Source organism: Purpureocillium lilacinum, assembly GCF_023168085.1.
Source record: "Purpureocillium lilacinum CBS 284.36 DNA, scaffold_1, whole genome shotgun sequence".
Lineage (NCBI taxonomy): Eukaryota > Fungi > Ascomycota > Sordariomycetes > Hypocreales > Ophiocordycipitaceae > Purpureocillium > Purpureocillium lilacinum.
This window is the reverse complement of record NW_027072111.1, coordinates 5,843,135-5,866,126: the sequence shown is the minus strand read 5'-3', so window position 1 is coordinate 5,866,126 and position 22,992 is coordinate 5,843,135. Positions and strand designations below refer to the sequence as shown.

General features: G+C 58.7%; 7 protein-coding genes across 7 annotated transcripts; 3 read left to right on the top strand and 4 right to left on the bottom strand.

Annotated features, from left to right (window-relative positions):
- Positions 1-2,929: 2,929 nt before the first annotated feature.
- PLICBS_001405 (cell cycle RNA binding protein whi3) lies at positions 2,930-4,507 on the top strand (the record flags this gene model as incomplete). The annotated part of the gene is made up of 1 exon (XM_018317532.2): positions 2,930-4,507. One exon carries the CDS (start codon positions 2,930-2,932, stop codon positions 4,505-4,507), a length of 1,578 nt encoding a protein of 525 aa, XP_018183057.2.
- A 5,299-nt stretch (positions 4,508-9,806) lies between these two features.
- PLICBS_001404 (uncharacterized protein) lies at positions 9,807-11,995 on the bottom strand (the record flags this gene model as incomplete). Its single annotated transcript, XM_018317533.2, has 5 exons — positions 9,807-10,489; positions 10,540-10,814; positions 10,868-11,056; positions 11,115-11,681; positions 11,868-11,995. 5 exons carry the CDS (start codon positions 11,993-11,995, stop codon positions 9,807-9,809), a joined length of 1,842 nt encoding a protein of 613 aa, XP_018183058.2.
- A 446-nt stretch (positions 11,996-12,441) lies between these two features.
- PLICBS_001403 (uncharacterized protein) lies at positions 12,442-13,785 on the bottom strand (the record flags this gene model as incomplete). The annotated part of the gene is made up of 2 exons (XM_018317534.2): positions 12,442-12,756; positions 12,820-13,785. The coding sequence occupies 2 exons, from the start codon at positions 13,783-13,785 to the stop codon at positions 12,442-12,444; spliced, it is 1,281 nt and encodes a 426-aa protein (XP_018183059.2).
- A 568-nt stretch (positions 13,786-14,353) lies between these two features.
- PLICBS_001402 (uncharacterized protein) lies at positions 14,354-14,750 on the top strand (the record flags this gene model as incomplete). Its single annotated transcript, XM_018317535.2, has 3 exons — positions 14,354-14,356; positions 14,409-14,615; positions 14,679-14,750. 3 exons carry the CDS (start codon positions 14,354-14,356, stop codon positions 14,748-14,750), a joined length of 282 nt encoding a protein of 93 aa, XP_018183060.2.
- A 167-nt stretch (positions 14,751-14,917) lies between these two features.
- On the bottom strand, positions 14,918-16,002 carry PLICBS_001401 (uncharacterized protein; the record flags this gene model as incomplete). The annotated part of the gene is made up of 4 exons (XM_018317536.2): positions 14,918-15,459; positions 15,511-15,642; positions 15,696-15,915; positions 15,973-16,002. 4 exons carry the CDS (start codon positions 16,000-16,002, stop codon positions 14,918-14,920), a joined length of 924 nt encoding a protein of 307 aa, XP_018183061.2.
- A 618-nt stretch (positions 16,003-16,620) lies between these two features.
- On the top strand, positions 16,621-19,424 carry PLICBS_001400 (uncharacterized protein; the record flags this gene model as incomplete). The annotated part of the gene is made up of 3 exons (XM_018317537.2): positions 16,621-17,629; positions 17,679-17,956; positions 18,015-19,424. 3 exons carry the CDS (start codon positions 16,621-16,623, stop codon positions 19,422-19,424), a joined length of 2,697 nt encoding a protein of 898 aa, XP_018183062.2.
- A 417-nt stretch (positions 19,425-19,841) lies between these two features.
- On the bottom strand, positions 19,842-21,799 carry PLICBS_001399 (translation elongation factor EF-1 alpha; the record flags this gene model as incomplete). Its single annotated transcript, XM_018317538.1, has 6 exons — positions 19,842-20,950; positions 21,009-21,147; positions 21,387-21,449; positions 21,536-21,563; positions 21,621-21,626; positions 21,684-21,799. The coding sequence occupies 6 exons, from the start codon at positions 21,797-21,799 to the stop codon at positions 19,842-19,844; spliced, it is 1,461 nt and encodes a 486-aa protein (XP_018183063.1).
- Positions 21,800-22,992: the final 1,193 nt, after the last annotated feature.

Below are 22,992 nucleotides of genomic sequence, written 5' to 3'. Positions count from 1 at the left end.
ATCCACATCCACCCTTTGTGTGCGCGCGCTCGTGTCGCGAGCAGTTTTGACTTTTGGCTCGAGGCGTTCAGGCGGGTGCCCCTCTGATGCGCTCGCGCTCCGATTGGGCAGCACGGCGCGGCGGAGCGGAACCTGGGAACCTGGGAACCTGCGCCTTCGCAGAGCAGCCACCTGCTGCACCCTCGTCGCCCCTCCGCCGCCGCCGGGGGGCTTGCCCCAGGGCAGGGCGGGCTCCCCTACCTTGGCGGCTTTTAGCGTGGCCCTGCTGCACCACCTGTGTGCACCCCCCCCCAAGCCCCCCAATACCCCCTTCTGCTGGTGTCTGGCGTCTGGGCTGTTGGGGAGGTGCACCGGGCGCGGCTGCCAGTTGCTGCTACTGCGACACCCCTTTCGAGCCCATGGGGTGGCCCCCTTCCAGGTCTTGTCCCCTCCCCCCCAATCTTGTTGTCTCCTCGAGATGATGGTCCCGGCGACGACGGCGCCGCATGTTGGGGCAACGCCAGACGCGACGCTCGCGGTTGTCCTTGTCGTCGTTGTCGTCGTCGTCGTCGTCGTCGTTGTCGTCCTCGACGCAGGCCTCCGTCTACGTCTTGGACCACTCATGCTAAAACTTGTCCATGGTAAAAACTTGTTCATGGGTCTCGCATGGGCATCTCCCAGGCATTCTCTCTCCTCTTACATCGCCAGACAGCTCCCGTGTGTAATCTGTGTGTGTTCGTCGCATCTCGCAGCAACATCTCATCGCATCTCATCGACGACCGCCGGACGGCATCGCATCGCGGCTACATCGTCTTCCATCTCGCATAGCAGTCGAACAATAACACATCAACCACAAGACCGTCGCCGAGACCAGAGCGCGTGACGGCAGAACAACAACGCTTGACTCAGTCACTCTCGAACCAACCCAGCATCAATCAATAGCAAAGTCCGTACGCAAGACAAGCGAGGAGCTTGCTCGACTGGTTCGAGTTCTAGTCGAGGTACTCGTGTTCGCCTACAAGAAGGCGTGCAGCTACAAAGTACTTCTTCGTCTTCGCCTTCTTCACCCACACGAACCGCTCGAGTGCTCGCAAGAGGGCATTCACGCACGCACGCACGCACGCACTCACACACTCACTCACAAACTCAACCACCGCCTGCGACACGGCACATCTACTCGCCCATCACTGGTCAGTCCACGCCAAACCCCCTCCTCCCCTCCCCTCCCCTCCCCTCCCCTCCCCATCTCTCCCATCTCACTCACCTTGGACCTGGTGGGGCCCTCCCTCGGTGGCTTTCGGGACCCAGGTGGTGTCTCTGGTGCCGGGCTGGCTTGCTGGGATACTGATGCGGGCTGCTGGCCGGGGGTCTCAAAAGGCTGCTGCTGTCTCGCTGCCGCTGTCTCTCATCAATCACCTCGTCCCCTCCCCCCGGGCCCGGCCCCATTCATCCACCCAAGCCACCCATCCATCCACGCATCCACCCTCCACCACCACCACCATAATCCATGCCATCCTCGTCCTCCACCCTCCCACGCCCACGCCCACTCCCACTCCCACTCCCAGCGTTGGCATCCGTCCACTCACCAATCAACAGGCCCAGGCCGATTCCAGCCCCAGTCCCATCTGGTGCAAGCCTCGAACAAGGCGACCCGGACCCGGCTGCCGTCCCCCATCCCCATCCCGATTGCTGACTGCCTGCCTGCCTGGCCTGCCTGGACGCCCGGGTATTAGCCTGCGTCCTCTCGCTCTCTGGGACGTGTCTGTGTGTACCTGCCGCCGTCCCTCCGCCTGCCTGGGCTGCCTGCCTCGCCGCCGCCGCCCACCTGGCCGTCTCTTGCGCGCGACACCAGCAGCACCACCAGCACGCACGTCTCTTCCTCAAACACCACACCACTCTTCCTGCGCCCCCCCTTCCAAAACCTCGCTGCTCCTCCTCCGTCTGCCCCGGTCCCCCGGTCTCGTCTCAACTCAACGCGCCGCGCTGGTACATACTTTAACCGGTATTGTCCCCCCGGGCCCTTTGCTTTCCGTCGTCGTCGCGACCGATTATACATCGTACACGTCTCTCGGCCCTCGTTCCCCATCGTCAGCTTGCGCCGCGATACCGCACCGCGCCTCCGTCTCCCTCCAAGGCTGCCAGCAATCTCGCGCATCTGGTCGCGCCAGTCATCTTGTCAGCGACACCCGCGCAGTGACCAACGCCGCGCATTAGGCGCCCGTCCGTCATCCAGCACCCTCGCCGCCCGCAGCTCCCGCTACCACTACCGCGACCTTGCCGCGACCACCACGGCCGCTGCTGCTGCCACCACTACCTGCTCGCTGCTGCCACCGCGACCGCCACCCTCGCATCACCTCGCCTCGCCTCGCCCTGCCGTCGTCGACGCTCGCCGTGCGCGCCGCTTCCCCTCACCACCAGCAACAGGTGTCGCGCGCATCCCGACCGTCCACTTTGGGCGACTTGCACCTAGTCGCCCGCCCGCCCGCCGGCCGTGCCTAGTCCGCCGTCAACGCCACATCGCACGCCGCGCGCAGACGGCATCGCATCGCATCTGACCGAGTGCGCCGCTGGACTTGCCTCCCACGCGCGCCTATCTCGCTCGCCAGCGTCGCTGCCGTCGCATCCCGTCTCCCCCTTTCGCCGCTGTCGCGTCGCCGGTCCCGCCGCCTCCAGTCGCGACGTGCGGCGCACGACCCGCGATAGCGTTGATTCCGCGTCGCATCATCGTCGCAATACCAACCTGCCGGAGCCTCTTGCCGCTACGAAATCGACATAGTTCGCGTTCGAATTTGCGCATGCACTCGCTCCTGGGGACATGAACACTGAGCAGAGTGTGCCGTCGTCCCACCCACTGCCGCCCGGTGCTGCCGCTGTCGCGTCCGCGACACAGCTGCATTCCAACCGCGCAAGCCCGTTTCTCCCCACCAACAACGGTGCGGACAAGGGAGGCATGGCCGCAACTGGCTTCATGCCCGCGTCTCAGGCCTTCCGGCCGACTCCGCCCGCGCAGTCGCCCTACCCGCTGAACATGTCGGCCGCCTACCTGTTCGAGCGCGAGCCGCTTAGGCCCATCGGCGCCCCCTTTTCGAAGTCGCCGTCGCCCATGGTCCGCGTTCTCATCCGCCGTCTCCCCCTCAATACATCGGAAGAATCTCTGCGGCTCATGGTTGTATGGTCCAAGGAGATCGCCAGCGTCGAGCTGCTGCCTGTGGAGAAGTCCGAAGACGAAGGATTCCGATCTGCCCTGCTCGGCTTCCGAAGCATGGAGGGCGCAAAGGAGGCCAGGGACATGCTCGACGGCCGATCAAACATCTCCAACGACGCCAAAATGATTGTTGAGATCCTTGCGTCGAGCCCCATCGCGGCCCGCCGCCACGTCACTGAGGCACCGTCTTCGACCTCGACGTCTTCCACGGCATCCTCCGGTCCGGGCTCGCGGCAGCCCTCACGTTTCAACGGCATGTTCCCGCCCGTCGACAAGCTGTCGCCGACATCCATCGGCCCATTCCCGTCCCAGCACGAGTTTCTCAACCCGGATCCGGGCCCCAACTACCAGAGCATCTTCTCGGCCCAGTCTCCCATTGGAAACCATCTGTCGGATCGCACTCGGATTTCGGGCAAGTCTCTCATCAACAACGACTTTGGCGATGACGAGGAGACTAGCGACCTGCTCAAGGACCCTGTGGCCTACGCAGAGAACGGTTCCAACTCCCAGCGGAGGGCAACCGCGCCACAGATTCCCATCGGCCGCATGGCAAGTCTGTCACTCAACACCGGTGGCGGTGGCAATGCTCCCGGCCCGTCGTCTCTGCCTCAGTATATGAGCCCGATATCGCCAATCAACGGCGGCCCGGGTCCTGCCCTTGGATACCCCGCTGGTGGCCACAGCTATCAACCCAGGCACAACTTTCCGCCGGTCAACCCGGCCGATCAGAACCCGCCCTGCAACACGCTTTACGTTGGAAACCTGCCCATCGACACTTCCGAGGAGGAACTCAAGGCCATGTTTTCCAAGCAGCGTGGGTACAAGAGGCTCTGTTTCCGCACGAAGCAGAACGGCCCGATGTGCTTTGTTGAATTCGAAGACATTTCGTTTGCGACCAAGGCTCTTCATGAGCTGTACGGGCATCCGCTGCACAATAGCGTCAAGGGAGGCATCCGCCTCAGCTTCTCCAAGAACCCCCTGGGAGTCCGATCGGGCCAAACCCCTGGCCAAAGTTCGTCCAATTCCATGAGCGGCATGAACGGAATGGTCAACGCCAACAACAACGGGTTCACCACGGCCCACGGCCCACCCCCGGGCCTCTCTGCGCCGCCAGGCCTCGGTTCAGGCGGGCGCGGCAACTTCAACGTGGCTGCCTCCATGAATACGGGTGGGAACCATCACCATCACATGCCTGCCAGCTTCCAGGCCACGCCCAATCATCCCTGGAATACACCAATCTACAACAATGGCGTGGCGACTGGACCCAACGGCCCAGGCCAGACAAACTCGAATTATCTTCCTCGGCACATGATGGGCAGATAGGCAGCCCGCGCGCGTCGGCTGCAGGTTGCACAGGCAGGTTCTTGGGTTGTGTACTACGTACGCTCCCCAGACTAAATCTCGTCCTGCTGACCGTTTGTCAAACTGTGGCGCATACAGCTTGATGTGTCCAAGCTTGCCGCCTGTCCGTGATATTGGACTGGTCTTTTTTTCTTCTTTTCTTTTTGGCTTGAGACAGGGTTGTTTTACTACGAAGCTGGAAGATTGATTTTCTTGTGTTACGATTGAGCTCGGAGGCTACGTCTCGTCGACGTCCATGTGAACCTCGCGGTTCACACGGGAGTCGGCGCAGCCGCAACTTGCGCCGAACTACTTCTGCAGGGCGTTCTGTGCAACTCGGAGCTACTAGGCTCTGCCACTGGGATTCAACTACATTCGAGGGACGGATCGGAACATCTGTGCCGGGTATGATACCGCTGTGGGCTTTAACGACAGCGACACACGCAACGGATACATCGCAACGGAGTTTTGGGGGCTTTGGACAAGAGCATCGCGCGGTACAGCTATCTGTTTCCGGCACGTCATTTCGCAAGCTGGCGCAGGAGGCTCGGCTTCAGTGGATTTGCTTGATCGTGCGCAGTGAATACCCAAAGCTTTGGACATTCTGGATTCGCTACGACGGCGCTCGTGGAAGGATCTAAAAGAACGCCGGCTGATTTCGACACTCCAAGAAAATCACGGGACTGAAAAAACAAAGGTTAAAAGGGCGATGAGCTCGGAAAAGATATCCTTCGGCTGGTGTTATGAAAGACGGCGGGTTTTGAGATATCAACGGAAATGGAGCATGCAATGGCAAGAGTTTGGGTTGAGCATTGGGCAAGGCATCGCATTACACCCGACAAAGGAGGGTTATGGAACGAGGCAAAGACCCGGGCACGTCTTCTCCGGCATCGATCGCATAGGAGGCTAGGTGTCAGCATTTGTCGGTTCTCGCATCGGGTGGGCAAGATCACGCATGAGCGATCTACTTGGCCGTTTTGAGTCTGCATTTCTGGGTCGTTGGGATTTTGGTATGGCGAACATGGCATGGCCGAGAGCATCGTTTGGCTCAATCCCCACGGGTCGCTCGCTGCCTGACATACCTGGGACTGAGACTCCTCGACGGTGTCCTCAGCGTCAGGGGGGGCAGCGACCTCGCACCGGTGGTGGAGCGGGCACGGCGTTTGCCTCGGATGGAACCTTCTCTTCTTTGCTTTAATGACCCCCCCTACTGATTCCCCCCTTTTTGTATCTGCACGTTTTGGCGGTTGGAGTTGTCTCCTTATTTACTCTGTCATTTCTTTGGATTGGTTCAGCGGCATCATTGGGACGAAGGAAAGGCGAACTCTGCTTGCTTGTGTTTAGGGGCATCAGCCTGCTTTGCTTGTCCATTTCCTAGGTGTGCATTGTGCACGGCTCGAATACCGTATAGCTTCTGTTATAGTTTTCTTGGTGGATGTTATAGAACTTGTTCGTCCGTGTGCACCTCACTGCCTTCTGGGAACGGAATATTGCGTTGCTACACCTTGATCGCTCGCCGCAAGTGAGGCGCAGCCACTCTTGCAAAGGGACTCGACTCATTCGGGCCCTGGAGCGCGTGCCCATCCAGAAGGTCGTACTCTGTACCTGGTGCCTTGCTCCCATGATGGCCGCCGACCTAGCTCGACTCTGCATTAGGGTCGGCACGTCAGTCGGCCTCTTTTGTTTTCCGGTTCTGGCACCCCTGGCGCCACACACTACAAAGCCCCATGCTTCGCAAGGCTACTTCGGGCAGAGCTCAAAGGGGGGACGAGAATATGCCGGCGTCGGACCACGAAGAAAAACAAACCCATGGAGTTCGGTGGGCTGGGGTGCGGGTGTTAGTGGGATTGTCGACGAGCCTCCTCCTCCCCGTGAAGCTTGCCCACACTGGACCACCCGAGGTGTGTGTGTGTGTGTGTGCGTGCGGGTGTGTGTGTGTCTGCACTACAGAAGCCCGCCTGCAAAACGCCTGACTGTTTGACGGGCGGTTGGGCGGACGGCAGCCTTGCGAGAGGCGAGACCTGTTGGACACGGCTTCGCACTGGCAGGGAGGGAGACGGAGGCTGCACGAGCAAGGGTCCGTTGCGGGTGTGTTTCGACGGTCGAGCAGCGGGTAGCTGCTCCCCGCAGGGCGTCTGAAGCACCGGACGCCTGCGGCGGTCTGTACACTTGATAAGTCCGTCGGGCAGTGCAGTACGTGTCCAGGCTACACGGCACGTCAGTACCTATAGCAGGTACATGCGTACATACATACATACTTACGTACCGTACCGCCAAGGGGGGTCGAGAACGACGCGCAGCAGCAGCATGGAAGGACGCAGTGGCGAAGAAGCCCAGGCCGCTCCAAGCTTCACCTCCCCTGGAGGAGTGCGTTTATGTATGTGTGCACGCACGCACGCACGCACGCGCGTCTTTTGTGTGATGGGACGTGCAGGCAGCGGGACACACCACGACGCACGGCAACTGCAGGACTGGCCTGGGTGCAGACCCGGGGGAGGACGGCGAAGGGTGTGTGTGTGTGTGTGTGTCTGTCTGTCTGGTTGGTTGATCGAGAGAGCGCGCGGGCGGGCGCGCGAGTAACGGCTTTCAAGGGTGGACAGGGAGGGAGGGAGGGATGGGGCCGGTGTAGCTGCAGCTTGAGAGCGCGGAGGCACAGTATGGAGGAAGCACAAAGGGACGGGACAGATGGACTGTCTGTCTGTCTGTCTGGACGAGGAGGGGTGGGCGGAAGAGGCGGCGCGGCGAGAGGGGGGGGGGGGGGGTTGCGTTCTTTGCCATCGTGTGAGGGAGGGAGGGAGGAAGGGCCAGGCCGCCGCGCTGTGCTGTGCCCGAGGGGTGAGTGGCGATGCTGTGTTCCTATACTTGGATCTGATAAAGGAGCTTGGGCTGTAGCTGGAGCTACTGATGCCATCAAACCCTGAGCGTCGGCTTTCAGCAATAAATTGCCACATATGCAACATCACAGGGTAGTGGTGGGAGCATGAAGCTGTACAGAGCTGTCCAAGGGAGACGGGACGTCGTAGTGGAGGGTGCATGTGAGGTCCCTGGGAGTTGCAGTATGACAATATGTGGCTTTGTTGCCTGAAGAACGGGGTGCTTAATATTGCTACTAAGTAGGCATGTGTGCCGTGACGCTGTCGAGGTTGAATCCAGCTTCCGACACGGCGATGTGTGTCTCTTCGGCCGTTGAACAATAATTACTCCCTTCCAGGCTTTCAGAGGTCGACTATACAATGGGGGTCATTGCCGTGAACGCCCAGTGCCCTGACGATCTCAACAATATGAAGTGCCACCATCAAATCCGCGGCATGTAGTGCACTTGATCACTCTAGGACGCAAAATCTTTACAGTAAGTTACTCTTGGACCCTTCAATTTAGAACCCCAGGGCAATAGTAGGGAGGGTGTTGGTTCGCTGACCGGGCCGCGGCCAAAATGGACAACTGCCGCTCTCGGCCCCCTTTGCCTCTCGTCAACACCGCCACGCGGTTTCGCCTCCTTCCTCGTGCACTCCCCCTCCCAGCGGCATTCCCCACTAACGGTCAAAGGCCGTGGCATGCGTGTTGTGCTGTGCCGTCTGGCCCCTCCAGTCACTGCCCATAGTATTGTGTCTGGAACCATGCGGGCGGCATGGCGTGAGGGAGTGAGTGGTTGGCACCAGGCGTTCCAACGCGGCTGGCGACCAACCGCAGCTTCGGGTCATGCCATGCCTGTCGTGTGTTGTGCGTGTGTGCATCGGGGGAGCAGCCTCTTGCATGACACGTTCTTGAAAGCCGGCTGGCAGACCTGTTGGGTCTGTGCCTTTCACGGTCTGGTGTTGTACCCGCCGTGGGAGTGTGAAGCACTTCGCCAGAGCGTTTTGGGGTCCGTACTACAACATGTTGCAAGACGGGCGAGCTGAGCCTTTGTTCCGTCGTACAGACTGGAAAGCTGCTAGCGAGGTGGGTGCTGTAAAGGTCCAGTGAAGAAGGAACCTTGCCTCGTACTTTGTGCAGAGACTGGGAACGACTTGGCAGCCAGCCAATCTCGCTCGGGCGGGGGACAGACCTGCCATAAGCTTGCAGGGATGATTCTGCACATGCACCAGCGAAAGCGAGCTGGGTGACCAGTCATGACTCGCTTCAAGGGCCCGTCGGATTGGGCGATGGTCCAGTCGCCTGAACCACCAGACCTCAAGCTGTGGCCATCACCCAATGCTACGCCTTGGCCGTGCCCTGGCATTTACTGTCTGTTATCAGGGCCTTGGTGCTTTGTGCTCAGCGAGGCACGGCAGTTGTTACACCATTCACACAGCCGCTTGTTGGGGTTTGAAAAGGTTGGGATGGCGGTTGGTCGTGCGTGTATGCTTGAGCCCCCCTGCCGTTTAGTGCCGGGGCGTTAGTTACGGGGGCCAACCGTAGGGCATGGAAGTTCTGGGCCGGTGTCCATTTGTTGATGCAATGCAGAATGCAGGCTGTTGCTGACATTGCATGGCGCGTACATGTAGTTCAACGGCAGCCACTGTGCGTCCGAGTGGTTCGTCCCATCTCGTCCAGAGATTGTCAGATGCGCGTGAGGCGGCACGGGAGGCTCGTTTGTGATTGCTTGTTGGATTCGCTGGACGACCCAAGTGATGATCTAGCTCCATGAACATTATCTGCCTATTGTCCAGGAGCCTCGGCTAGCTAGCACGGGATGATTGCTCAATACTCGGAAGCTAGGACTTGTTTAATGATCGCCTTATCTAGGTTAGGTCAATTGATTTTAGTTTGTCGCCGGCCGCGCCTTACTGATTGTCTGTCGGTGAGCCGAGGATGGAGGACTCCATACGATGCTGCGGTACTGCTGATGCCTCTCTGAACTTCGTTGAGGCCACCAGCCGTATTCAGTGAAGTGACAAGTCTGCCACCAGGCTTACACGGGCAGATGTGCATTTCTCTGGGCATGGGGGCCAGGAAAATTATTATGTATAACGTCGAGTACTTTCAATGGCGGCCTCGGTTCAATGCAGACACCCGACGGTGTCAACAAGGTTGAAGGTTGAAGCTGGCATATATTGAAACAATTTCATCCCGGTGGGAACGCAGTTCAGCTGATGAGCACCAGATCTTACGGCTCACGACAGACGTCAACTGTGGAACTGCGGAGCACGACTGCCGATGCGCCCCACCGTCCTGCAGATCCGCTGCCCACGATCCATGCTATTCCAGAGTCCAGACTCCAGTCCCGTGCTGTCCAAGACTTCAAGTAATGGCCAAGACAATGTTCTTTCGCCCGAATCGTGCGGGTTGCAAAATGGGCATGTCAGTCCGCATCTCCAAACATGCCTTCGCCGCTGGCCCACCCCATCGTCATTGTCGCCCATAGATCGTGAAAGACGGGCTGAGCCGCCGTCCCACCGGACCCATCTGGCGCATGCCCGTGCGGCGTCCCCATCGGCGCGAACCCAGCATCCCATATCGGAAAGTACTGCTCCAAGCTCCCGTCCAGCATCGGACACCCGGGGCCCTTGCCCGGCAAGGCCGCTCCCTCGAGCGCCGCCCGCACGCGCCTCTCGTACTTGTCCCTGACGACGCGCATGACGACCCGGCTGGCGGACAGCACGTCGACCTTCTTGGACGCGGGCGTGAGGTCCTCCTCGCGGCACATGCGTGCAAGAAAGTCGCCAAACTGGAGCTGTGAGCGGGCCCAGGCTGTGTCGAACTCGGGACACTGCGAGACTGGGAAGGAGAGGCGTAGGGCGAGGATGATGGCGAGGATGAGGCGCGTCCAGTCGTTGAGGGTAAAGGCCAGGAAGGTAGGCTCCTCCAAGTTACTGACGTGGTCCAGGAAGAGCTTCAGCTTGCACGTAGCGTCCCGCAGCTTGCTGGCCGTCGGTGGAAGTGGCCCGCTACATGACGACGCGGAGTACGTCCCCTGTGGCAGTTTGAGAATCGCTCCGCCATCAAGGTAGATGCTGTTGAACATGGTTTGCAATTTTATAGGAACTGAAGCGAGAGTTAGTATGCTGGGAACGGTGTGTTAAAGGCCGACGTACCTGAGGCCGCGATGGACGGCGACGTCATGCTCTGAAGCTCTCGAAACTGGAGCTCCAGGCCCGCGAGCAGCAGCCTGCCGTGCTGTTCGCTCTGCCCCTTGCGCTCGTGGATAGCCTCGGCAGCTTCGTAGAGTATGCCAGAGAGACGGTACAGGCTGGCTAGCACATTGTCGCCCTCGACCTGAGCATTGCGGTCGAGAATCTCGCTGCATGTGTTGGTCCAGGAACTGAACGACACGCTCATCCCCTTTCTATTTTTCCACGTGACGACGAAGCTGGAAACACGTGTTAATGAACTAACCTCAAAGTGATCGTACGGCCTACTCACGTAGAGACCATATAGATGGATGCCATGTACGCTCGGATGCCATCGAGTTGTTGCTCGGTAACCTCGGGCGCCATGGGATCGGTGCTCGTCTCAAACTCTTGATCGAGCTCCAAGTCCTGAATCAAGTCGGTGGCCATGCGAATATACTGGATAGCTTGCTTATTTTTCGGTCGCAAGTGGAACGGGTACCTGCCAGCATCAATATCAGTGAAAACAGTATAGGCGAGGAACAGTCAGCTGGACCTACCATCCACAGTAGATCAGAATGCCTTGGAGGAGCTCCAGGCTCCTCTCCCCACCAGCCACAAACTTCAGACCCAGCACCTTTCGAAACTCGTCATCATATAGGCTGTGCCCCTGGAGGGTCCGCGAGCCTGACGCAGCAGCCAATATGGCCAGCAGGACAAAGGGCCGCGTCGCCGCGAGGTGAGAAACGGTGGCATCCGGAGGCAGCAGGATGCAGGGAAAGAACTGCAGCATTGACCGGAATGACTTGAGGAGAGATTCGGCGGACGCCAGGTTGAACGAAGGCTTGCCCTGAAAGTCCTGGATCGAGTGCGAGTGCGCCGACGAGCTGGGCGGTGTCTGAAGACCGCCTCCAAACGACGTCGTCGTCAGGTCCGACATGGAGACGGCGTCGTCATCCTCCGGGAACAGCTTCTCGATGAACTGCGCGTGCGACTCCCGCAGCGTATCGAAATTGTCGTCGACTTCTGGCTTGGCGGGTACCGCAAAGTCGATGCTGAATGTGCTCGACGGGCCAGGGCCTTGCTGCGGCGGGGGCAGAGGCCGGGAGCTACTGCTTTCTTCCGCCCTGGTTCAGGTGAGTAATTGTGATGGGTAGACTGGGAGAGGCTGTGCTTACAACTTCGCTTTGCGTGAACGACGTGTCCTGGGGCCGGTGCGAGAGACGCACTCCCTCTTTGACGCAAGACATCTACCCGACTCAAGTAAGCACGCAACTCGGTTCACAAGCGGGGTTCGGAGGCGATGGGCATACTTTTGACAAACGCCGGGCTGCTCACTGGGCTGGCACCTGATCTTGGTTGCCCGACAGGCCTCGCACGCGGTCGAGATCCTCTTCCGGGCGGCACCGCTTGTTGTCAGGTCCTCGGCGGTGGCGTCCATCGTCCCGGAGCTAGCAGTGAGAGGAGCGCTCCCGATTTATTTTGCCAACCAGTTAGATGATCAGATCGCTGGGGTTCAGCGCAGGACGGCCAGGCAAGGGCGGCGGCAGAAGGTTTGGAAATGCATTTGGCGATTAGTCGGGGCACGGGAACCGAGCCTGCGAATAATCTGCGCGCCGGGGACGCGGCCGCGACCGGGGTGTAGTTGCGGGAGCAGAGACCAGCCGTAAGTTCCGGCGACGGTCGGATGTTGCGAGGTCTAAAGCGGGGCACCGCCGGCGGCGGCGTCACACCGACCGTTGGCCATGTAAATCAGTCGGTTGCGATACCACGACAGAGGCAACCAAGACCATGCGTCTGGCATTACATCGTGGGTATATTACATCTCCGGCTAGTCTTCTACACGCTGCCTTCTCAAAAGTCCACGAGCACGCGACGCCAACGCCCCTAGACTGGCGTCATCTTGAGTTCCGGGTTTTCTCTCTGCAGCGCAGCCTCCACCGCCTCCTGCGTCGGCGTCACCAGCGCAAGGGTCTCGCCCTCCCCGGCCGCCGTCTTGACGCCGTGGACGAGCTGTCGGTGCCCCGCAACGTTCTCCGCAGCGCAGCGGTCCGAGCAGTACAGCGTTATGCGCCGCTCGTCCAGGCACTCCTTGCACGACACGCTCCGGAAGCTGCCATCATCCATCTCGACGTCCTCGTCTCGCATCTGCACGCATTTCTCGCCCGCCTCGCAGTCATGCTCCGCTTCAACGTGATCTCCCTGCAGTTTCTGTCAGCCGATTATTCGTAGTTCGTAGCATCGAAACGATGAGCCGGTACTCACATGACCCTTGTGGAAGCATTCCTCGGAGCAGTATACTGCCATCTTCTTGGCGCCGCCCATCTGTGCAACTGCCTGGCACACTGAGCACGACAGCACATTGTTCGGGTCCACTTCGCCCTTGCAGACGAGACATGGAGGCAGGTTGTGCAGCTTCTCGCTCGCAGCGGACGCGTTGTTGCCCGAGAGCTGACTCTTAATCTGCATCTTGTTCTGCTCAAACGCCGTCTTGGCCCGCCGCAGCTCGGCGAGTCGTGATTGATGGTTTTCTCGCTGGGGTTGCGAGCTTCTGCTCTCCCTGATGTCGGAAACAATCTTGTCGACCATCGCCTCCAACGTGAGGCCATCGCTGCCCTGGTATTCCTCCAGATACTTTTGCGCATTGTCGAGCACCGCGCCGGACGGTTGGGTGATGAAGAATTCCGCCACGTACAGCTTCTTCAACTCAGCCGGGTCGCTTTTAGCAGCATCAACCTTGTCGGCAAAGGTCTCCACGCTCGAGGGCCAGCCCTGAGGTTTGCCAACTCCTTCCAGCATCATGGTCACGAGCTCATCGCGAGACCGGTCCGGGTCGTCCAGCATGGCTCGAAGCTCATCCTGATTCGCGCCGCGCTCTGAGGCCGCGATGAATTCAGGATACTTTCGCAGAACCCAGCGGTACCACGCCTCCTTCTCAGACTCTATCCGCGCCTCGATGAGCTTCAGGCTCTTGGTGTGGTCCCGGGCGTCCTGGAACATGCCCTCCAATTCCTGCAGAAATGCCCTTCGTTGAGTGAACCATTCGCGGTCCGTGCTCTCCGTGTATCGCTGGCGCATCCTATCCAGTACTTTGCCGTAACAGCTCGAACACTCTGCAATGTGTTTCTTCCCGCAGTCGCTGCTGCACGAGGTCTTGATGGCTTCGACATCGCTGGCGCAGAGTTGCCGTTGCCTCTTGGCGGCACTAAGTTCCGTCCAGTGCTCTGGCATGGCATGCACAGAGGGCGAAGCCATTTTCGACAACTTCAGGCGGCTGCTGACGCCGCCAATGCCGAGGCTGCCAGTCTTTGAAGGGCAATGAGATGACGGTCGTGTCTGGCTCTCGCGAGGTGAGCCGTAGAGCGTGGCTGGGTGGGACGGCGCCTAGATCTACTCTTTCCAGGGACGCCTGCGCTCTATCGTAAGGAATAAATTCGCGGAAGCCGCGCCCGCCTTATGAAACAGGAAAAACTAATGATCGCTCGATTTTGGTGCCGTTGTCGATGTGAACTAAAGTCCATCAAGACGTGAGAGAGTTGATTGGCGCTGAAGTTGAGTGAGGTGAACCGCGCCAGCCGTTAGCCGATGTTCAACCGGCTCGCCAAGCTACTCGCATACAGGCGGAAGTCTCTACAGCTCCAGACTCCAGCTTCCAAATATCCACTGAACCACGCAAATCACGCTCCTCCTTCGCGAAACCAGCAGCGAAAAACGTCGGGCCTAATCTAGTCCTCTACGGAAATACTCTCGACGGCTCCAGGCTCCTTAACACTCGCTCGTCGTTTCGTCCAGCGCAACCATGGTAAGCAGCTCGAAACGTTCGCGCCGATAACCTCGCCGCTGACACCATCCAGGCCGACAAGCTTCGAAACCAACAGGAGCTCGAGCGCCTGCAAGCCAAGTTCCTCGGCACGGGTCACCCAGACACTACGAGCTGGGAGTGGCGGACCAACATCCAACGCGACACGTACTCGTCTGTCGTCGGCCACCGCCCGCTGCTCTCCTACGTCGCCGTCGCTGAGAACGAGCCCATTGCGAAAGTCCGCGCGAAGATGATCCGCGTATGTTCCCTTATGGCGGTTTCGTGCAATATTTTTATACATGTTTGCTAACAAGAATTGCAGCAAATGGTCCAACCTTGCGGGCCGCCGCCATCACGAGACGGCGAGGAACCTCTCCCCGAGAACCAAAATTAGGCGCGGACCTATTACAACTGCGACTCCTTCAAATTGTTTCTAGATGGCGTTACGGAAGATACCCAACATGGTATGGATTTTGGTTATACATAGATGGCATCGGGGCCTAGTCTTACACGGGATGTAGAATCATTATACGCTTGATTTGGCAGCTGCTTTCTCGAGAATCAGTCATTGCCAGCACTCTCGGCTGCCTCTTCGTCCGCGGCTTCTGCCGCCGCTGCCGCTCTGGCCTTGAGGCCAAGACTCGACCGCATCTTCTTCTCCAGGTCTGGGTCCCACTCGCCGTAGACCTCGCGCACCATGCCCATGACGCCGTCAAGTCCGACCTCTTCCTTGGCACGTGGACCGACGTGCCACGTTATGGTATGGTCACCGTCTTGACCTATGGGCGGCCTCTCCACCTTCTTCACCACGTACCCGTGTCGTTCCATCTTCTTCAGTGTATCTTCAGTCTTCTCGTTTGAGACGTTTTGGTCCGCATTCAGCCGCAGCAGATATCGCTTCAGCTTCTGCTCACTAAGCTCGCCTGCGTTCAGCCATATCAGGGCCACGACTAGAGTGTAGAATGCTGCATATGTGGACTCTTCGTCCGGACTGGGGGTCTTGGACGGCTTCAGGATGGCTGCGCTGCGATAGGCGTCAGGAAGTGTTGAGCAGAGGATGTAGGCGCCGGAACCCGTTTTCGGCTGCGAATTTGACTTCATCGCTGGCGAGACGTTAGCTTGGACTTGGACGGGTCATGGTAGAGAGAAATCACCTTGCCGCTTTTCTTGCAAAGACATCTTTTCTCGGACGGGGAGCTCACGGAGCTCCATGCCCCAGATACTTCTCAGCTGCTTCTGTGCCAATGCAAAGATCCGTTTGAACGCACGCCCCTGGTTGCCGAGAACTGTCATCCATTTAGCCAGTGACACGAAGTGGTCCGGGACGAGAATGGCGCACCTCTCTCCTTGATCCCGTCTCGTCGTATGGCCGTCCGTGAGTACTCGCAAGAAATGGCATATCGGATCAGCTTCTTAGCCAGCTGATTGTCTGCGTTTTGACTTCGGTCACCGTCCGCATCCATGGGCTCGTCGGAGTCGTCTTCGGGGTTATCATCGGACAGGTCACGATTCCGCCGCTGTCTTGGACGCGAATCCTCATCTGACTCCTCCTCGTCGGCCTGCACAGGCGTCAGTGTCCCCCGTGACCATTGGGGAGCCGCGCAGTCCAAGCTTACCGGGCGCCGCCGTCTTTGTCTGGGAGGCATTATGTGTCTGAGCTGGTATTACAGAAGAGGTGATCTGCTTGTCGCGAGTCGCGTTGCTGACTTGCCGGTCCGAAGGAAAGTTGGCTCGATGGACGGCGGGGGATTAATTGAAGAAACGCGCGACAGGCGCTGGAAGACGCGTTGACGTCAAAGTACCTAATTCAGGGCGCATTAGTGCACCAGCGCACCAGATACGGGGTCAGACCTAGCTGCATCCACTGGAGGGCGTTCAACACCACTGAGCGCGTTGCAGCTAGTGTCCCGTCTTTGGTCCCACCATCAACTAACACAGCCAGCATGCCAGGTCGCAGACAAGCTGGGATACCAACTAACATGCACTCACCTTCACCTTCGACCTGCCACATGCACAACGGAGTAGCTGAGAATTGTACAGCCGTGGGACGAATTTTGGCAGCAAAATTTGCTTGGTGAGCGCGTAGAACGCGACAGTCGCAGTCGTTGCGCGGGTTGAGTACCTACAGTACCCTTACTCTGTATCGCTTATCGCTTATCGGGGCGCAAACCTTCCAGAGCTCTGCAAATTGTCGACACCAAGCTTGCGCAACACCTCACTTTCCGCATTCGAGCTCGCCTTGGCCATTCGATCGCTCACACTCCATGTTGTCGAGGGCGGCCACTCTGCCGCGCGTCTGCCTGTCATGCCGCCTTGCGTTGGCGCGACGCCATGCGACTCCTCGACTACACAACGGCGCCGCCGGCCATAATCGATCACGAACGTTTGCATCCGACTCGAACCCGGCGGACAAGGAGCGCATCGAGGCGTTGATATCGGGCTCGGTCTCTCATGGCAGTGCAGATGGTATCGGCAAGGGTCCCAGCGGAAGGAGGAGAGCGAGGCGATCCAAAGACGACGACAAGCCGGCGCCGTGGGAGTTTCCTCCGCAAGAGGAAGGTAATGCGCCCGGTCCGTCCAGTTCGGAAATCCCAGAGCTCCCCGAAGTTGTCGAAGAGGAAAACATACATGACGCTGAAGGGGCACCAAACCCCGAGCGCCAATCGACCGGCCGACCGCGCATTGACCGGTCACGAGCATTTCGTCACGACCTCCTCAACCACCAGAATCTCGGCGTCGACGCGCTCGGGAAACCGGTTGAGGCGCTCATCCTCAAGAATCCCAATAGAATGACGAGATCAAAGAAGCACGTACCAGTCCTCGAAGAGGCCACGGCCATCACCGGAACACCACTACGGTGGGAGGACGTGCTGCCCACGGAGCAGGGCCCCGAATACGACTTTTCGGACGAGGTGTACCGCAACATTGACGAGCTTCGGCCAGTCGATACAAAAGTCCTCCCGAGACGGGATTTCGATAAGCTGTTGGGCGCGCTCGTGGACGGCTTTACCAGGGAGCAGCTGGTCGGCTACTTCAATAAGGGCAACTGGGACAAGGACTTGCAGCACCACCAAGGGCCCTCCTATACCTGGGCCGTCAAGCAGGCTCCGTGGCAGGCGGCGCAGCCCAATGACTGGGGCGTGCTCAAGCCAAAGCAACAGCATGCGGTCCTGATCCTGACCGCAAAGTGGGGGCTGGACGTCCAAGAGCAAGTCGAAGGCTTGGGGCGAAGTCTCCTTTGGCTGAAGCCGCACGTGTTCCAGCTCATCACCCGTACGTATCTTGACAAACATCCTGCGATGCCGTCCTAATGACTTGGTAGGCTCCTCAAGCGCTGTACTCGAGACACTCAGCGCCGGTCTGCTGGACAAGGCCAGCAACGAGAGGATATCGACGAGCCACAGCGACTGCCGGCTGGGAATATATGCCCGCAAGTCCACGATTCCTCTTATACTCGAACGGATAAACGATGTTGTCAAGTCTATAAAGACAAAGGTTGTTCCTGTGCGCCATGTCGAGGAAGAAAACCTTGCCGAACCCGTTCTTCGCGAGCTTGGAAGGATCACAAGCACAACAGCCCAGTACGACTCGGGAAACCAGGTGTGTGGCGGTGCCTTCGCGCTCATTGTAGCTCAGCGGCATGCTGACCAGTCTTTAGGAAATATCCGTGTCATGGCTTGCTGAGGACAGCCAAGGCCACACAGCTTCCTTGGCAGAAGGGGAGCCATCGACAGGTACAGAGACAGAAGATCCGGCGGACATCGTCTCCCGATTACTACCGCGACGACAACCCACTGCTCAGCTCAACCAAGCCCAAATCATCACGTCTTTAAAATCCTCTGGTCCCGGCAAAGGCGCCTTTGTAGAACACCACCGAGAGATGAGGACCATGTCTTGGAGAGATAAGCTGCGACAGTGGGCGCGGTACGTCAGCCCCGTCGGTAAGGAGGCCCCCGTCGACCGAGAGTCGCTTGCCTTCGCGGAACAAGTCTCGGTGTCAAACGCTGCGTCAAAACTCCAGGGCAGGGAGGCGACGACTCGTCTCACAGCCACATTCGGACATGTTCTTCACACGGAACACAGCATCAAGTCGTCCCGGATGAGCAAAAGCAGGCGCATCCTCTCGCCCGTGGTTCCACACCCGGCAGCTCTAACCAGCATCACCGCCGACGCAGACAAGCCCGTCTCTCAGTCCACCGCCATCATTCTCAACTTCGCACCCGAACTGGCGAGCAACCAGACGCAGGGCGATACCCTACCACGCATTCGCCTTACCCTCCCCGTGAACCCCGATACCGACCTCTCGGCATTCGCATTCCCGCCTGACTCCAGCTTAGAAGGTGTCGTCCCGCTCCAAGTCAATGATATCATGCTGCCAGACGAGAACGTCGACGTGCGCCTCGTCCAGCAACAACTATTCCCACTCGACACGCAGCAAGAATCCCTCAAGGCCTTCCTCGCGGTGTCCGACTTCAACCTCCTCGCCGGCAGGCTCCGAACACCGAGTCGCGCCACATTTTCTGTACCCAGCGGATGGCTCACCAACAGTAGCGGGAAGACAGACCAGGAACAACATCCGGCTTCAGACATCCCATATCTCTTCATGGGCCTCGAGATCCACCAAATCGTCGACTTGGAGTGGCGAGGCCACACCCTCCGCTACAACAGCATTGAGGCCGGCCAGCACGGCGGCCAGCGACAGGAACTCTCTCTTCTCGCAGGCCCTCCTGCCCAGAGCACTGCGCGTGATCCTCCGTCCGAGCATGTAAAGACCTTCCTGCAGCTCGCAGAAGAGGTCGCACTGGGGAAGCACTTCTCGTGGGATGAGGGCTACATGCTCATGCAGGAGCGCTCGGACGAGCAGTTTAGCTGGGACATGCTGGACGAGTCGTTTGACCAAGAGGAGCTCGTGGATGAGCAGCCTATCGTCCAAGACAGCGAGGAAGTACCTGGTGGCCATGAGACCGTTGCGTCATCGGAGGAGCAGACGGGAAGTGGGAATTCGGAATCAAGAACTGAGGACCAGTCGACAGTGGGCGATATTGATCGGAACCGACGGGGCAGTTAGAAACCTGAACTCGAAAGACGCAGAGGCGAGTTACAGGGTCCCGACTGTACTTTTTAACAACCACTAAAGCATGTACACTACTCAATTCGAATGTACACATCCTGGAGCCAAATATTTTACGTCGTGCCCAATGCGACTGGGGGCGATGGGACATCACGGGCGGAACGCGAAGGAACAGGAACAAGCGAGGTGCAGGAATCACTTCTAGACTCTAATTTTTCTGATAAAGCACATCATGAGAAGTCCTGACGCAGAAAAACCCAAATCCCAGCCTCTCATTATGTGCCCCGAGACCAAAGCCGAGTGCTCATCCACAGCAAAGATAGATCATTTCGTCGTAGAAGTGAGTACACAACGCCCCGAACCCAAGACTTTTGATCCCAAGCACGGCGCGCCCAAGTCACAAGCGGAAACCGCTTATTTCTTGGTGGCCTTGGCAGCGGACTTGGTGACCTTGCCAGAGCCAGCGGCGGCCTTCTCGACGGACTTGATGACACCGACGGCGACGGTCTGGCGCATGTCACGGACGGCGAAGCGGCCCAGAGGAGGGTAGTCGGTGAAAGCCTCAACGCACATGGGCTTGGAGGGAATCATCTTGACGATGGCAGAGTCGCCAGACTTGATGAACTTGGGGGCGGACTCGACAGACTTGCCGGTACGGCGGTCGATCTTCTCCTTGATCTCGGCGAACTTGCAGGCAATGTGGGCGGTGTGGCAGTCGAGGACGGGGGCGTAGCCAGCACCGACCTGGCCGGGGTGGTTGAGGACGATGACCTGGGCATCGAAAGAAGCGGCACCCAGAGGGGGGTCGTTCTTGGAGTCACCGGCGACGTTGCCACGACGGATCTCCTTGACGGAGACGTTCTTGACGTTGAAGCCGACGTTGTCACCGGGGACACCCTCGGAGAGCTGCTCGTGGTGCATCTCAACGGACTTGACTTCGGTGGTGACGTTGGAAGGAGCGAAGGTCACGACCATGCCGGGCTTGATGACACCAGTCTCGATACGGCCGACAGGGACTGTGCCGATACCGCCGATCTTGTACACATCCTGAAGGGGAAGGCGGAGGGGCTTGTCGCTGGGGCGCTTGGGGGGCTCGATGGAGTCGATGGCCTCAAGGAGGGTCTTGCCGGTGGACTTGCCAGCCTTGGTCTCCTTCTCCCAGCCCTTGTACCAGGGGCAGTTGGTGGAGGGGGAAAGCATGTTGTCGCCGTGGAAACCAGAGATGGGGACGAAAGCGACGGTCTTGGGGTTGTAGCCGACCTTCTTGATGAAGTTGGAGGTCTCCTTGATGATCTCCTGGAAACGGGCCTCAGACCACTTGGTGGTGTCCATCTTGTTGATAGCGACGATGAGCTGCTTAACACCGAGGGTGTAGGCGAGCAGAGCGTGCTCACGGGTCTGGCCATCCTTGGAGATACCAGCCTCGAACTCACCAGTGCCGGCAGCGATAATGAGGATAGCGCAGTCAGCCTGGGAGGTACCAGTGATCATGTTCTTGATGAAGTCACGGTGGCCGGGAGCGTCTGTTCAAGCACGTTAGCGACGTGGAAATTGCGACCAGTCTCGCGCGAGTCGACGTACCAATGACGGTGACATAGTACTTGGGAGTCTCGAACTTCCAGAGGGCAATGTCGATGGTGATACCACGCTCACGCTCGGCCTTGAGCTTGTCAAGGACCCACGCGTACTTGAAGGAACCCTTGCCGAGCTCGGCGGCTTCCTGTTATCTCACGCGTCAGCATGCTGTTGGTGCTCCGTGCGAATTTTTGGTGTTGAGGGGCAAATGAGACACCTGTGCAGCGTGGCGGGGTAATGAGCCCCACACAAAGCTGGCGACAAGTCACAGAAAATTTTGACTGTGCAAGGAGGGGTAATCGCCGCAATCAGAGCACATTGTGCACCGCTCGAGCGGCAGAACAGCTTGCTGCAAGGGAAAATGGAAAATCGAGTGAATCTTACCTTCTCGAACTTCTCGATGGTACGCTTGTCGATACCACCGCACTGGTAGATCAGGTGACCGGTCTGAGAGGTAGTTAGCATTCATGTCGCAGAAATACCCCGCGCCAGTGATGACAGGCGGGGCCTTGAACAGGGCGAGGAAGACTCACGGTGGTCGACTTGCCGGAGTCGACGTGGCTATTGCACGGAGTCAGTATGACGAGATCGCAGGCGACGACGATGGCATCGATTTACGCACCCCTGGAGAGCGAGTTAGCAGACACATCTTTGAGGGAAAGTGAAAGTGGAAGAACGTACGATAACGACCACGTTGATGTGAGTCTTGTCGTCCTTACTGAATGGAAGTCAGCATTGATGATCCGGAGGCAGCGATCGAGAGGCACCGAAGCCCTCGAGATGTCGACGTACCCCATTTTGGCGGTTTGGATGTGTGTTTAGACGAGTGTGTGCTTGACGAAAGTGTCTGGCGACGAACGCTCGAGTTAGTTGCAGTTCTCCTCGATGATGCTTGATGGATGAGAGCCAAGGCAAGGGACCAACGTACAAAATCGCAGGTCGGATGCTTGAACCGGGTATGCGAGACGAGGAGCAGAAAGAGAGAAAAATTCGCAAAGCGGTGGTGGGAGGAGGAGATTTAAAAAGGTGGGCGGAGGAGGGGTGGAGTGACTGGCGCTCCTGCTCGCGCGGGGCAACCAGAGGGGCAGACTCTGACCTGCTTGCCCTAACAGGACGGAAGTTTTCCTGGCCTCGCCCCGCGCAAGATTTTTCCTCGCCTTAGCCGCTGTGCGTCAGGTCTGGTGCCTGTCGTCCAATCAGGAGGGTTGCTTTATTAGCCAGGGCCATTGGGTTTCGTATTGAGAGCCTCGTCCTGTGAATCTCGCCGCGACGGCTCTGCAAGACGAGGCGATATCTGGCATGAGGCTCCGAGTCCATCTCACACGACGGCCGTCACCATTATGCAGAACCTGCTACGTACGGCGTTTGCTGTATTCAGGTCTTGTATGATAATCAGAGTTGGGGGCGAGCCAGGCATTCAGCGGCGTATGTAGTCATCGAGGTGTCAGGCGAGGACACGCCTGCCCCTCCCTGCTCGCCGGTGAGTAACCGCTGTTGGATTTCCAGGCAAAGGTCAGGCCGCAACATCCGTCTACGGGATCGCAGACGAGAGTCAACAGCTAGGTAGGCATGCCGGCAGCATACGAGCCTCGTTTGTCAAGACTTGTGCAGAGCATCCAATTTCGCTGCTGCGCCGTACGAAGAACCCTGGACTGTGAACCCGGAGCAAAGCAAAGCGTGGCAAGGCTGGTTCGATCTCTTGGCTCCATCGCCCTCTGTCCTGCTCGACCACATCCGCCACAGCTCTGCCGGTACATGCAATCTGTTAGCAGATACAAAGTGGGGGGCGGTGCGCAACACCCCAAGAGCGAGCGAGAGAAAAAAAAAATTCACTGCGACCCAAAATTTCCCTGGCGCGCGAGGAACAGACAGACCTACCTGAGGTGCTGGCGCAGTGCCGGCGCGGCCCAGTGGCCAAGCAGCAGCCCGCTTGTCTGCCCAACCTGTCAGCCCAAAGCACCTCACATGTGCTCGTGCGGCATGGCCGGAC